The 13,376-nt window shown below is 38.1% G+C and overlaps 1 protein-coding gene across 3 annotated transcripts in view; it reads right to left on the bottom strand.

Annotated features, from left to right (window-relative positions):
• nbeal2 (neurobeachin-like 2) overlaps window positions 1-13,376 on the bottom strand; it is a 75,703-nt gene that overhangs the window by 36,241 nt on the left and 26,086 nt on the right. For 2 of the 3 annotated variants that reach the window (XM_014008793.1, XM_014008795.1), the window contains 12 exons: window positions 12,826-12,932; window positions 12,383-12,469; window positions 11,550-11,633; window positions 9,514-9,612; window positions 8,718-9,376; window positions 8,503-8,635; window positions 6,881-7,000; window positions 5,910-6,240; window positions 4,974-5,056; window positions 4,783-4,875; window positions 4,432-4,603; window positions 947-1,080 (listed from right to left, as the gene is read on the bottom strand). In XM_014008793.1, coding sequence (XP_013864247.1) covers window positions 947-1,080; window positions 4,432-4,603; window positions 4,783-4,875; window positions 4,974-5,056; window positions 5,910-6,240; window positions 6,881-7,000; window positions 8,503-8,635; window positions 8,718-9,376; window positions 9,514-9,612; window positions 11,550-11,633; window positions 12,383-12,469; window positions 12,826-12,932 — 2,102 coding nt within the window. The remainder of the gene's footprint in view (window positions 1-946; window positions 1,081-4,431; window positions 4,604-4,782; window positions 4,876-4,973; window positions 5,057-5,909; window positions 6,241-6,880; window positions 7,001-8,502; window positions 8,636-8,717; window positions 9,377-9,513; window positions 9,613-11,549; window positions 11,634-12,382; window positions 12,470-12,825; window positions 12,933-13,376) is intronic. The other variant, XM_014008794.1, reaches the window with a different exon arrangement.

Genomic DNA, 13,376 nt, shown 5'->3' with positions numbered 1-13,376 from the left:
TCTATAAGTAAAATTAATCACTGCAACAAAATAACTGTTTTTGTCACTTTTACAGTGGATTGCATCAACTCTGTTACATACAGGAGGGAAACTTCACCAAAGTTAAACATAAATCTGTGGATCTGTGTTTGATTACTCTGCCTGGCTTTCTCAAGGACCAGGATGTGACACAAAAATCTGAATTATGGAACTGAAAGTGAAAGTAGACAAACTGAATTTTTAATAAACCAAAATACAGTTTCAAAGCAAATTAATTCAAATTCAAAACTTTAAATTCAGTTTCAATTTAGTGAAATTTGTTTTCAAACCAATGTATTCAATTTCAAATTATGCACATTCAGATTCAATCTGAGCWATTCAAATTGAATTCCTTCTGGCACAAGATTTATCCCATACAAAGTCTCAGGACAAACAAAAGGGAAATAAAATATCTGAATATCCCAGTAAATAATGGGTGAGGGAGCAGATCTTTTCAATGGTTCCCAAATAAAAGTTTGTAACTTTTCACTTCATTCTTTTATTATTTTGAATGAAGAGATAAAAATTGTATGTGATTTTGGGAGAGATGGGGAGCAGCAAGTGATTTGGTGGCTTTCAAATTGGCAGCYGTGTTTTCAAAGGGGTGTCCTGAGACTTTTGACTCACCTCGTATCTACAACAGCAAAACAGCAAAATAGAAACTGAAACATTTTTTCCCCAAACTGGCATCATTTGTTTCCCTTGAAACTGAAATTAATTCATCAAACTGCATGTTTCGCCCTAYACCAGCATTTTGATACAGTCACTCTGAAAGACCACTGCTGCCTCAGCAGCTCCACATCCATTTATTACACAGCACATTTACAGCAGCGCCGCACTGGAAAAGGTCAGATTTTTTTTTTTTTTACTTTCAGATGCTAATCAGCTTTTCGTTTTCCTGGAACATGTTTAGTGGAAGGGCACCTACTTTGCTGAGCATGGCTCCGATGATGCTCGGCCCCTGGCACTGCAGCAGGCTCTCCTGATTGATGGGGTGATGACGAATCAGATTCTTCACCATCAGCAGGAAGGCAGCAATGCTGTTTCTCTCTAGTCTGCCCTCTGAGAAAAAGACATAAAATAATCAAGGTTTAAGGTTTCCAGTGTTAGCCACATTTAAATTTTTGCATTACAAAGCATTTAATCGCGTCTCAAGATGAGTTCTGCCTGTTTTATTAGGCAGTTTGTTAAATAACCTAATTTTTGTTTCTCAAGAATTTACATTTGGCATTAGCATGACTGTGCTGTTTACTATTTCAACTATTTGATTTACTGTATTTGTCAGTCATTTCCTGTTTGTCATTCATCACTTAAGCCAGTAATTGTCCTGTAAGTCGGGTTTATTAATTAACTCATGGTGGAAAACGGGAAATGAAAAAACTTCATGAAAAAGGAACAGGAACACGTTTTTACCCAACAGCTATTTGACAGTTCCAGGAAAAATGAGTAGGCGAGTTTTTAATTGCTGTAGCCGTCATTAGAAAAGTAATTATTATTATTTGATGAATAGTTAAACATTCTGTTTGTTCCACAAAAGCTAGTAAGCTAGCTCAAATCCATTGTCCTACATTTCTGTAATAGTAATATATCGATCTTATGTTGTTTTATTATTACTCCTGAGCAGTGGTGGGCAGCACTAATCCAAAAATTAGCTACGCAATTTCTAAAGTGCTTATGAAAATATTTAGGTCCACAACTTAAAAAGAGTTTATGCGATAGAAAAAATAGCAGAAGCTAATTTTAAAGCGCAAATTCAATTTGACACTTACTAGCTGGCAACAATTCATGAACAATATATGCACAACACTGCCAACTAGCGGTGTATGAACCTTTGTACGGCTTAATTCTACAACCGCCGATTGCTGGGGATGTGATTTCCTGAAACAGACCTTTAGCTCCTGGTGTAAAAATTAAAAAGTTGTTGAGGATTGCTAGTTCGGCTGATTCTTTAAAAAGTTGTTGAGGATTGCTAGTTCGGCTGCTTCTTTGTCTTTTTTGTTGTAGATTTTTCATTAAAGAAGCTTCAATAAAGTTATTTTAAAACTGTTTATTGGAAAACTGAAGCGATGCATTCTGGGTCCATGACGGATTTGATTTGTGACGGGAAACGAAAGCACGGAGTACAGGAAACTATCTTCCCTTCAAAATAAGAGCTTGGATTTTAAAGTTTTCCATGTAGTTGYTCCAGTTGACCACTAGATGTCTGTCTAACCCCGTTGGCCGATTGCTTCGACCAATTACATCAAGTATTGAGCTCCAGCTTTAAACTTTATTTTATTTTTTTTAAAGGAGCTCCAATTGTAAAGTAAAATAAATCAATACATACAAAATTTTAGAATGGATTACAAACGTTTACTGTTTTTGCTATTGCCTTCCTGCTACGTAAGCAGACACAAAGCATTGTGGGAAATCAGAACCGTGACCGAAAGCAACATTCAGCAAAGATGTATACCTTCACAATAAGTGTGTTTATCTGGGAGGGGTGCTGTTGGACAGATCATGCGTGTTGTGATTCATTGACAGTCATACCTTCTGTTGTTCAAGATGATGATGACTGGTAGATAATTAGTTATTAGYGGTACTGCATTTTAATTTTAGAAAGCACAAATCTGCTTATGAATTATAAAAATTAGTAAGACCGCTAAAGCGCAAACGAAATATTTAGGTCCACAATTAGTGGATTTGCACCTTAGCGGGCTGGTGCCCACCACTGCTCCTGAGAATTTAGTAACTAAAATGACAGTAAAATGCATAGTTTTGAGTAGATTTTTAAAAAGTTTTTCAAGGGGACGTGCACCCTAGACCCTCTATTCACAGCTGTCGCTCATTAACACATACAGGTGTTCCTCAAATATTGACAGGTTTGCAAACCAAGGAAACAAATAGCATCTTTGTGACAAGACTGCTAACATTAAAGTTGCTGCAAGAAATTTATTAGCTCGCTAGATTGTAAYTGACTAACGACGACTAGCTAACAAACTGAAGATACAAACTGTGTCCAAATTCAGGGGCTATGTCCTTTGAAGGACCCAGCCTACCCAGTCTAGGTGGGTCCTACCCAGGTCCTTGGTCAACCGCAAAGACCGGAAGGAAGTGAATGAATTTTGAAGGTGTAGCCTTCAGCTTTAATCCCGCTCTTACCCCTGCATATTTCCTGACACCTAACAACCATAACGATGCTAAACCGAAGCAAAAAATAGATAAAAAGTAGCAAAATATTAATATATTAATATTATAAATTAACAAAATTACCTTGAGGGCAAAACTTGAAGAACTACTTGACCCGCCGTATGAACTCGTTTGATTTCTGGCAAAAATAATATATATAAAAACACGTCTACACAACTGATAAAAAGTCTAGCAATTCAATTTTTATACTGCCAGATATTTATATAAAACTGTACTCCTTTTTTTTGCTTTGACCACCATTACAAGCAAAAAACATAACAAAAACCTTCTCAATAGCAGGTCAGCCCGCAATGCATTTTGGGATAGGGTGGGCCAAGAAGGATCCACCAGACCATCCTACAAACTGGGAGGAGGTGCAGCGCAGTGACATAAGCAACTGACAAATTCTGCCTTTGAAGGATGCAGCCTCTGAATTTAGACACAGCCCATGTGACAAGCAATGTTGTATAAAGTACCACAAAGTGATATTTGGGTAAAAGTGCAAGTATCTTAACAAAACAAAAAACAAAAAAAGCATTAACACAACAAAACTTAGTTTGGTGCTCTCAGCTCGGTTTGTAAAAAAGAACTATAAAGTCTAAAGCAGTCAGTTTATATAATATAATTTATGAGGCTTGACAGCTTAGCAGCACGTTGTGTGCTATAGTGTCATCCAGCAGCATTTAGACATAGCTTATGTTCGTATTATAAAGTGCAGAAAGTAGCCAGTCTCAAGCCGATTTATCTCAAGTTTAGGAGCATTTTTTAGGCCCGAATGATTCGTAAATAATTGGCTTTACAACAACACAAACTGGATCAGGTCCTGAGCCACTGGACTATTGAGAACTACTGATTGAGATTGCAAGAAAGTTTGGCTGCTTGGAAGCAGAGTGTAAAAAAAATACTGATGACGCAAGACTTAATTTTGGAGGAATGCAGACTGGTTTGTTTAGAGATGCCCAAGCAGCAGATTACATCTTTGACCTTATTAAAAAAGGAGTGTCGTTTTATGCTAACAGCATTAAAATATATTTATAAAAACTGAGATTTTCAAGAAAATGTACAATGTTCATAACGAGGAAATTAAAAGACATGTATTTGATTAAATGTTATATCAGTTGGGGTTTTCTTTATTTTCTTTAATTTTTTGTTAACATGTTCATTCCAGCTACATATTCCTTCAGCTCCTGACTCAAACACACAACATAAGAGAAATCGGAGGGACTGAACGGAGGACAAACAGACCTGCAGATTTGTTCAGAGGCAGCAGCATGGCGGCGGGGCCTCTGGGGGAGGTGAGCTCCGGTCCCAGCAAGTCTGAGGTCTCCGGACCRCCGTTGTACACCTGCTCCGCCTCGCACACCTGCTCCAGCAGAGGCAGCAAAACTCCAATTCCTCCAACCACGTTTACAACATCCTGCGTTAGGGAAAATATGTCAGCCAGGTTTTATTTGATTTAAGGGGTTTTCAACACAAGGATTTGAATACACAACGTAAGAAAGCAGTAGAAAATAAAACATGAAATAAATCTATATAAAAAACAGTTATATCAGCTCAAAGTCATCATGAAAACTACAATGCTTTTTTAAATCTAACCTTGAGGTCCTGGTTCATCACTCTGTGTCCTGTCAGCCTGCCATCATGAAGGTGATTGGGTGCCAAGTCCAGACATATCTGACTCTTAAATGCCTAATAAATAAAAAAACACACACACATATGTAAAGCAGAGTAGTAGATAGTGACAGGGTAAGGCAAAGAGTGAGTCTTCCTGAGCTTCAGATCGTCACCTGTGGAGTGTAGTACAGCAGAAGCTTGCTGTTCAGATCAGATAACTCTCCATCCGCTTTGAATAAAGCCACATGATTAGGACCTGTGATGGGAAGCACAAAACACAGTGAGTCAGAAAATACTCTAGCTCAGGGGTTCTTAACCTTTTTGACCTCGGGGCCCAATTTGTTGAACATAAAGTGGCACGAGGCCCAGTCAGACATTACCAAAGTACAGATCAAAATGGTAATTATTCTAAATCTTGGTTTAATTTGTACTGTATTTGCATTATAACTAAATTAAATACACTTATAGTATAAAATTAAAACTCCTGTCAAATAATCACAAGACATGATTATGACAAACATTTTTTTTGTACTGTAACCTGCACATAACAATTATTTGAACAAATACAACAGTCAGTCAAAGGACCACTCAGGCTTATCAACATAAAAATAACTTTTTTAACATAAACAATAACAAAAATAGACACTTCAATAAATAAAATTGTGGTCATAAAATATCCATCCATGTTCAACATGTTTCAAATAAATTTGATAAAGTGCAAATTAAAATAAAGCCTTTTTAAACTTTTGCATGGTAGAACCAGAAGCTGCTCTTCATATTAGTGACAAACTTTGGTGTTTTTTGACACGTTACCTTCATTTTTGCTTCTACTTTTCATTTAAAATAGGTTTCCATTTTTGGCTGGTATCTAAGGTTCTTCTTCTACGTATTAAAAAAGTTGTTAAACATCTGAGTGGCGCACTACYGCTTCTGGTGGTGAGAAAGTGTATTGCACTTTATTCAAAATCAATCCTGYGGTCCCSTGTGGCCCAAAGTTAAAAAATGTTGCTCTTTTGAGGCCCTTAAGATGGCGCCCATAGGTTAAGAATCTCTGCTCTAGCTTAAGATAAAATTTCTAGATGTTAGCCCGGGTTTGTGTCGTAACCAACCTGCGGCATGCAGAGCTCTGGCCTGGGTTGGCTGCAGAGCCTCGTGACAGATGAAGGCAGTGCCCAGCAGCCCGTCTAAAGACGTGGGCGAGCCCCACTCCGTGTCCTGCAGTCCTGCTGAAATGGTGTGCACCGTGGACTCCATCGACCCCCCGCGGCCTGTCGCCATCGAGGCCGGGAAGGACTGGGAACGRATGAGKGAGGGAGCGTGGGCGGGGAAGGCGAATTCGGGGGACGAGGAGCTGGAGGTGACGGACACGGGGAGGTTCGGGGAGGTGGTGGTGGTAGTGGTGCGTTGGCCTGCGGAGCCGATGCAGCAGTAGATAAAAGGCTGGAGGAGCAGAGAAGGGAGGAACAAGGTTAGACTAGCAGAACGGAGCACAAAAATCACACATTCAGAATATTTGTGAGCCATCACATCGAAACGAGGATTAAATCTAAAAGTTGAATGTGGAGAAATAGGTGTTTGATTAAAATGCTTGCAAATATTACATTTTGTCAAAATATAACAAATAAAAATGTTATCAATTATAATTTCAATGAACTGTCAGAAATATTATCCTAAAAAACCTTTTTGAAGCACTTTTTTGAGCATTAGCAACCAAAAACCCAATTTTGAGGAAAAACGTTTTAAAATGTTGAGATTTTCACTGTGAGCTTTCAAAGCTTTTGTTTCTTTCCAGCTGGAAATCTCAATATTCAATTACTATTTGAGGTTTCTTTTTTAAAATGACATAAAAAGATCCTCATTAAAATTACATAAAATTAGGATTTAGACCAAATATTTTTGTTTTATTGTTATCAACAAAACAAATTAAATAATACCTGGATCTACTAATGATATCAGGATGATCTATCAAAATGTAGCTTTTAAAGCAGGAATCTGAAAATATGATTAGGTCATTTTGACCAAATTTGACTTCATCCTCATTTCGATGTGATGCGTCACATATTATAAAACTTTCTGTTACCTCACTGAAAGACGGGAAGCGAAGCTGAGCAGTTTTTCTCTGCTCTCCATCGATGTAAATCGTGACCAGATTCTGGCCAAAGGGACGACGACCTGGGATGTGGACTATAGCCACTGAATGCTAGGATAAAAATAAAATAAATTTTATTGGCTGAATAAAAGATAAATAAAAAGTAGTCAAAGCAAAAACTTTATACAAACAAAATATAATGTAAAAATAATTCCTTGATGTACAATTGTTTTATCTTAGATCAAATTTATTTATATAGTAGTTGACTCGGAGCTAATAAATTTTAGATTATATAATAAACTCAGCTCTATTTTTAGTTTCTCAAAGTACCATTCTGAGCCCTTTCCTGTTTTTATTAATCATTTTGCCTTTGGGGTCCATTTAGAAAATGCAGTATATATTCCATTCTACAGTTTCGCAGATGATACTCAAATTTATTTTTCCATTCAAATAAAAACTCCTGAATATTTAAAACTTTTATTGAACTGTCTAATCGACGTCATGATCGATTTTACACTTGTTTAGTTTTTAAGGCTCTCATTGATGGTCTTGCTCAGTCATATGTCCAGCATTGAAAATTTTATTTTAAGTATTAAAAAAAAAACAATCCACTCACTAACATTAAAGGGCCTGTGACATCAGATTTTTGTAATAAACATTAATGCATTTTTGGAAAGATAACATTGATAACAAGTTGCAAAACAAATTTCACATCGCTGAGATGAACGGTTGTTGAGATATTTGCATGCGAAGAAACAGGAAGTGATGTCAAATGTGAATGTCTGCATGTAAACAGAGCGTTGTAACAAAAGCTAACAATACAGATTGTAGAGAAGAAGCTGATGTTTCTGTAGATTATTTTTAGTCGCTATCAAAGAGAGACGAAGAAGAGTTAAAACTCAAATAATTATGTTTTAATAAACAAAGACCAGAGAGTTTATTTTGTTAATGAGTTCCCCTTTGATGCCACTTCCTGTTTCACTTTGGCTGAGCCAAATTTAAAAGAAAATACCACTTATGTGACAAAATGGGTAAAATCACATGTACTATGCCCATTTTTTAAGTATAAAGATGTTTTGACTTTTTTTGTATTTGAAGGATAGGCATGTCACAGGCACTTTAAATGTTTTTAATCATTGGTGGGCACAGCTAACCAAAACTTTAGCTTCGCTAACTCATAATCTGCTTACTAAAAGTATAGCTTTGCTGACTATAAACATGTAAATATATTAGTGGAAATGAACATTAAACCACTAAACAAGTAAAAACAAGTGGAAGCCGAACTAAGTGATGTTAGCTTGTTAGTTAGMTGTTAGCCAACTTAAAGTTTGAAAAATTTAATGTAGTGGAAGTTAGTGAAAAAGCTAATCTGCTAAATTAGTTCCGCCATTAGCTGTTAGCTGATTAGTGRAACCATGGCCACCACAAGTTTTTATTCTATTATGTGGAATTTTTTACTTTCTTAGTTTGTTTTGCTTAATATTTCATTTCGAGACATAATTTATTGTTAACTGAATGGTTAATTTCTTACTCAGCTGTACTTCGGTGCAGCTCCTGTTGTTTGCAACATGCTATATAAATAAAGCCGACGCCGACATCACTGGATTACTCACCCAGCATGAGTCAGCTAGTCGGTACTCGGGCARAGCAACAGCCATGTAGTCTTTCTTAGTGCAAACGGCCACAACCAGCACGCCCTCCATGTTGAAGAAAGCCTCCAGACCAGTTCCACTTGCTGTGAAAAAACTTAAAGAAAGGAAAAACAATATCTCTGTCAAACGCAGCGATGTGCAGCCATGCAAACAAAAGCTCAGATATGTGGTTTTACCTGTAGAGTTGTTTCCTGCGCGGCCCTTTTCCCATGTCGTGAGGAGCCCCCGGGGCGGAGGTGTCGGGATGTTTATGGTTGTTGGAAAGCTCCGAGGGATGGGAAGACGGGAAGTCCATGTTAAGGCAGAGCCAAGCATGGAAGGCGAACCCGCTGCCTGGCCAGCGCTGGATTGTCGGGACCATGATCCCTGCCATGGGGGGTGTGAGGTCAAAATATTGCAAAGCACTGTCCTGGCCTTCCCTGGCTGCCATGGCTGAAAGCACGCATATCATGCGGGTGCAATAAGGATGGATCCTCCCTGCTGCTGCGCCGTTGTTCTGATTCATCCTCAGAAGCCTTAGGAGGCTCTTCAGCTCCTCTGGTCTCAGACACAAGGAGCCCAAGTCCTGCAGGAGGCCCAGCAGGGAGTCCGCGCACTGCCTGTCCAGATTCTGGGGTTGCAAGAGAACTTGYAGCAAGGCTCCCACCATGCCAGCCTCCACAGCCACGGTGCGACACGACAGCGAGCCTCCACACACAGCRGCCAGCCACTGGGCCACCAGCAGCTGCAGGTCCCTCTGAGCCGACAGGTCAGGCAGCCACTGCAGGAGCAGCAGCAAAGGCTGGTCGTTGCTGATGCCGAGGTGATGAGCGTGGGCGTGCTCACCCTCCACCGCCTGAGGCCGGGACGAAGAACACAGACAGGAAGGAGCAAAGAGGTTAATCAGCAATTTAAATTGGAGGAAAAAAATCAGCAAGAGCGATTTGACTTTAACAGTGCTGAGGGAGGGAATAATGAGAAAAAGAGTTTTACCATGTTCATCAGCTCCCGCAGCAGACTTTTGGTGGGCTGACCTTGGCTCCTCAGCACATCAAACAGCTGAGAGTAGCCAATCCTCTCTTTAAAAACCTCCTGAGAGCAAAAGAGACAGAAACATCTTGGAAAAAACCCTGTTGGGACAATTCCATGACTCAAACAAAACAGAGTTGTCACAAACGTGTAATGTTCACTTTTAAAGCACTGGGTCAGATCTTTTGAACTGGGTTTCTGGGTTAACTTATGAACAATTACAGAAACTGAAAGCTGACTGACTTGGTTGAAATTTGGTGAAGAAGCAGAAACTGAGTTGTTAAAGCTAAACGAAACAGTACAAAAAATAGCCACCTAAAGTACCAGATACCAGATCATTGTCTGAATCTTATCAAATTAAATGAAATAATCCATGAGTGCGGTAAGATAATTGCACTTAGTAAGACTTCTTGAAATAAGAAAAATTTCAGGCTAGCAAGACTCTGCTTCTTCTTAGTGTAATAGTATCAAAACAAAATCTAAATACTTGTATCTGGAGATAAGATTGTGAATTGCTCAGATGGATAATTTTTGCAGTGTAACTAAAAACTGAAGTAGGCACAACATTAGCTAAATGTAAAAAGTAACAAAATACTTAATAAAAATAGCAATAAAATAGCTAAAAGCAGAGTTGTAAARTAACTAAGTACAAATACTTTGTTACTGTACTTAAGTAGAATTTTTGGTTATCTGTACTTTACTTGAGTAATTATTTTTCAGCCTACTTTTTACTTCTACTCCTTACATTTTTAAAAAGACAAGAAGTAGAAAGTCGTAACTCTTATTTCATTTTTGCTTGTTTTCATTCCAGCTTGTTCTTGTAAAAAATAAATACTATCCATATAAGCTGTGCCTCCTAGATAGAGTGAATTTAACTGTGGTTGAATGAGAAGTATAAATATATAAAACTCTGATAGTGTATTAGTTTGTACACAAACAAATCATGTCACACTCCAGCAGGACAGAATCATTCAAATAAAAGGACTGTACTTAAGAAGTATTTGTATTTCATGAATTATATTATTACATTTGGCCACAGCCCTCAGATAGATTTTCATTTTGGGGAAAAGCTTTGTGCAGCCTTGATATATGTATATAAACTGAAACAGCTGGACTAGTGCATCCTAAATTTAACTTCAACTCATTATTTTAATACAACAGTCATTTCTGCAGTTTTTGGGGAGGTCACCTCCTAATAAATGTCCTTACAGAAAATCTAACTGCTCATTTTAAATCAATACTTTTACTTTTAATATTTAAGTACAAAAAATATCAGAATTTAAGACTTTTACCCAAGTAATATTCCTAAAGGAGACTTTAACTTTTACCAAAGTCATTTTTTGGTAAGATACTTGCACTTTTACTCAAGTATCACTTTGTGGTACTTTATACAACACTGGCTAAAAGCTAAAGTATCAAATGGGTAGCAATAAGCTAAAAGTAACAAAAGTCTAACTGAATGCTAAAAGTATCAAAAGGCTAGTTAAAATGTACAGGTAGCACAAAAAGTAAAATTTTAATTATTTTAAGTAAAGTTAAATATTTTAAAGAATAACATTTTCAAAAGTCATAGCAGCCATCTCCTAAATGAACTGAACATTTTCATGCATGAATGACTGAAATAACACAAAAACATGTAAACACTTATTAAAAAAAGTAACAATAATGAAAAAACATGAAAACAATACTCCCTGAATCTGCCTTTCCATAATTAATATCTTACCTGTTGCAGATAGCTCTTTGAAAAGCCYCACCTTGAAGAAATTGGGCTCAATTCTGGATATGCAATCAGTTAGTTAATTGGGTCCGAATAACTGTATTTATAAATTGAGGTTGTTCTAAGATTTATCTACAACAGGTAAGATATTGATTGTTTAAAGCCTTTCCACAGAAGCTCAGTTAAAATTTCCTGTCCTGTTTTTTTTACGGTTTCTTATTCAAATGTGTGTAAAAGTATGAAAGCTGTGCTTTGACTGCAGATGTTCAAACTGGAGCCTTACCTTAGCAGAGGGTGAGTTACTCATTATAGCTGTGAGGACCCCCAAGGCATGAACCGTGATGCTGTCCGTTCCTTTCTCCAAAACCTACACGAGTCGATTATGACACCGAATAACTAAAAACGGTGCAACATCATAAGTTCGCAAATTAAAAAAGCCAAACAATTACGTAGCCCAAAATAAAGTCGGCACACATCTTTGTACTAAAAATAAACAAAACGAATATGTCTCTATAAAGTGCAAGAGGAAGTAAATCACAAACTAAAGTGAGCTGCTGCACCGGCCACCAAACAATATCCTTCTTGTTAATCAAAGACAGGTTCCAGCATGCAAAAAACAAAGGCAATCATTAAAAAAAAAAGAACAAATAAGGCAATCCCAAGCTGCTGCTGGGAATTAGTCAACATCCAGCTCCAGGACACGAGCCAGGTCTTTTATACAAAAACGCCAGCAGTCACATAAATAAGCAGCAAAAATCAAGAGGAAAAACAGAGGAAATGACATATTTTTCATGCAGAGTGATAAACACAACATGCCCTTCTTGCCCAGTGTTGCCAACAGGGAACTCAGCCTGTAACTGCTGTGATGGTGCATGGAGACATTTCAACTGAACAACAGAGGTGCTTTTGAGTTGGGCGATTTCACAGAGTRTTACAGCCTTGATGGCAGTTATCACGTCTGCTCTACCTGTTTTATTTACAAACGAGTGTAAGCCAGACTTCCTGCCTACAACTTCCTGTTTGAATAGCTCAGAGCGAGCAGACAGAGAGCGGGAGGCCTGAGTTTCCTGCTGACAGACCAATAGCAACACCAAACTGTGAGGGGGGCGGGAGTACCTGGTCCGCTTCGACATCTGTGAGTAAATGTGTGGTGAGGTCAGACATGACCCCACGCTCCGGTGTACGCCTGTTGCTCTGAAAGAGCTTCAGGATATAAAAAAAAATAATAATAAAAATAAACACGAAGCCACAAACAAACACACATGGCACAAAAACTAAAAATAAAACAGATACAGTTCAGGTTGTCGGAGGGGGAGTTTTTCTAAAGCCATGTGAGGAAACACAAAGTCAAAACGCATGTCTGTTTGTGATTGTTTTTTTTGTTTTGTTTTTTTTTGAAGAATAGAAGCAGCGGTTAGGTAGCGGTACCACCAAAAGAGGAAATGACAGAAACAAGAACAGGTGACAGACTGACACAGGTGGGCAGATTGATGAAAAAGGTCAGATTTGAAGAGGTGACAGACACAGCAACACGTTTGTGACCGACAGCCATGTCTGACCTTGCTGTTCTGAACGAGCCGGAGGATGTGCTCGAAGCAGTTGTTGTTGAGGAAGACGGCCTGCAGGACGGGTCTGTCGGAGCAGTCCAAGATCTCAGGAACGGCAGCTAAAGGTCACAAGAAGAAGAAGAAAGCTTTGTTTTGACCTAGAGACTAGAAGACAGGGGTGTCAAATTCTTTTTCAGCTAGGGTCACTTGTAATTAAAGATAATTAAAGACATTCATCTCATTGCTAAAGCTGAGCACCACTAAAACAATARCTGAGCTCTATGTGTTATTTCCTGCATAGAAACAACATTTTAACACGTCCTCTCCTACTTTCCAACAGGGAATTCCCATGCACAGTCGACATGAATTATGGGAAATATAGTTTATGGTCAATGATGGCTTTATTGTCTTATTTTTCATTAATACAGAGCTGTTCAACTAAAATGTTCAGGGGGTCACAAAGCCAACAGCTCAGGGGCCGGACAAGTATTATTATTCACCTTTTAAATGTGTTGTTTTAAATGGATTTTGTTGCATTGAAACATAAAATTACAGCATACTAT

The sequence above is a fragment of the Austrofundulus limnaeus genome, unplaced genomic scaffold (assembly GCF_001266775.1).
Source record: "Austrofundulus limnaeus strain Quisiro unplaced genomic scaffold, Austrofundulus_limnaeus-1.0 Scaffold52, whole genome shotgun sequence".
Lineage (NCBI taxonomy): Eukaryota > Metazoa > Chordata > Actinopteri > Cyprinodontiformes > Rivulidae > Austrofundulus > Austrofundulus limnaeus.
This window is presented reverse-complemented; position numbering and strand designations above follow the sequence as displayed.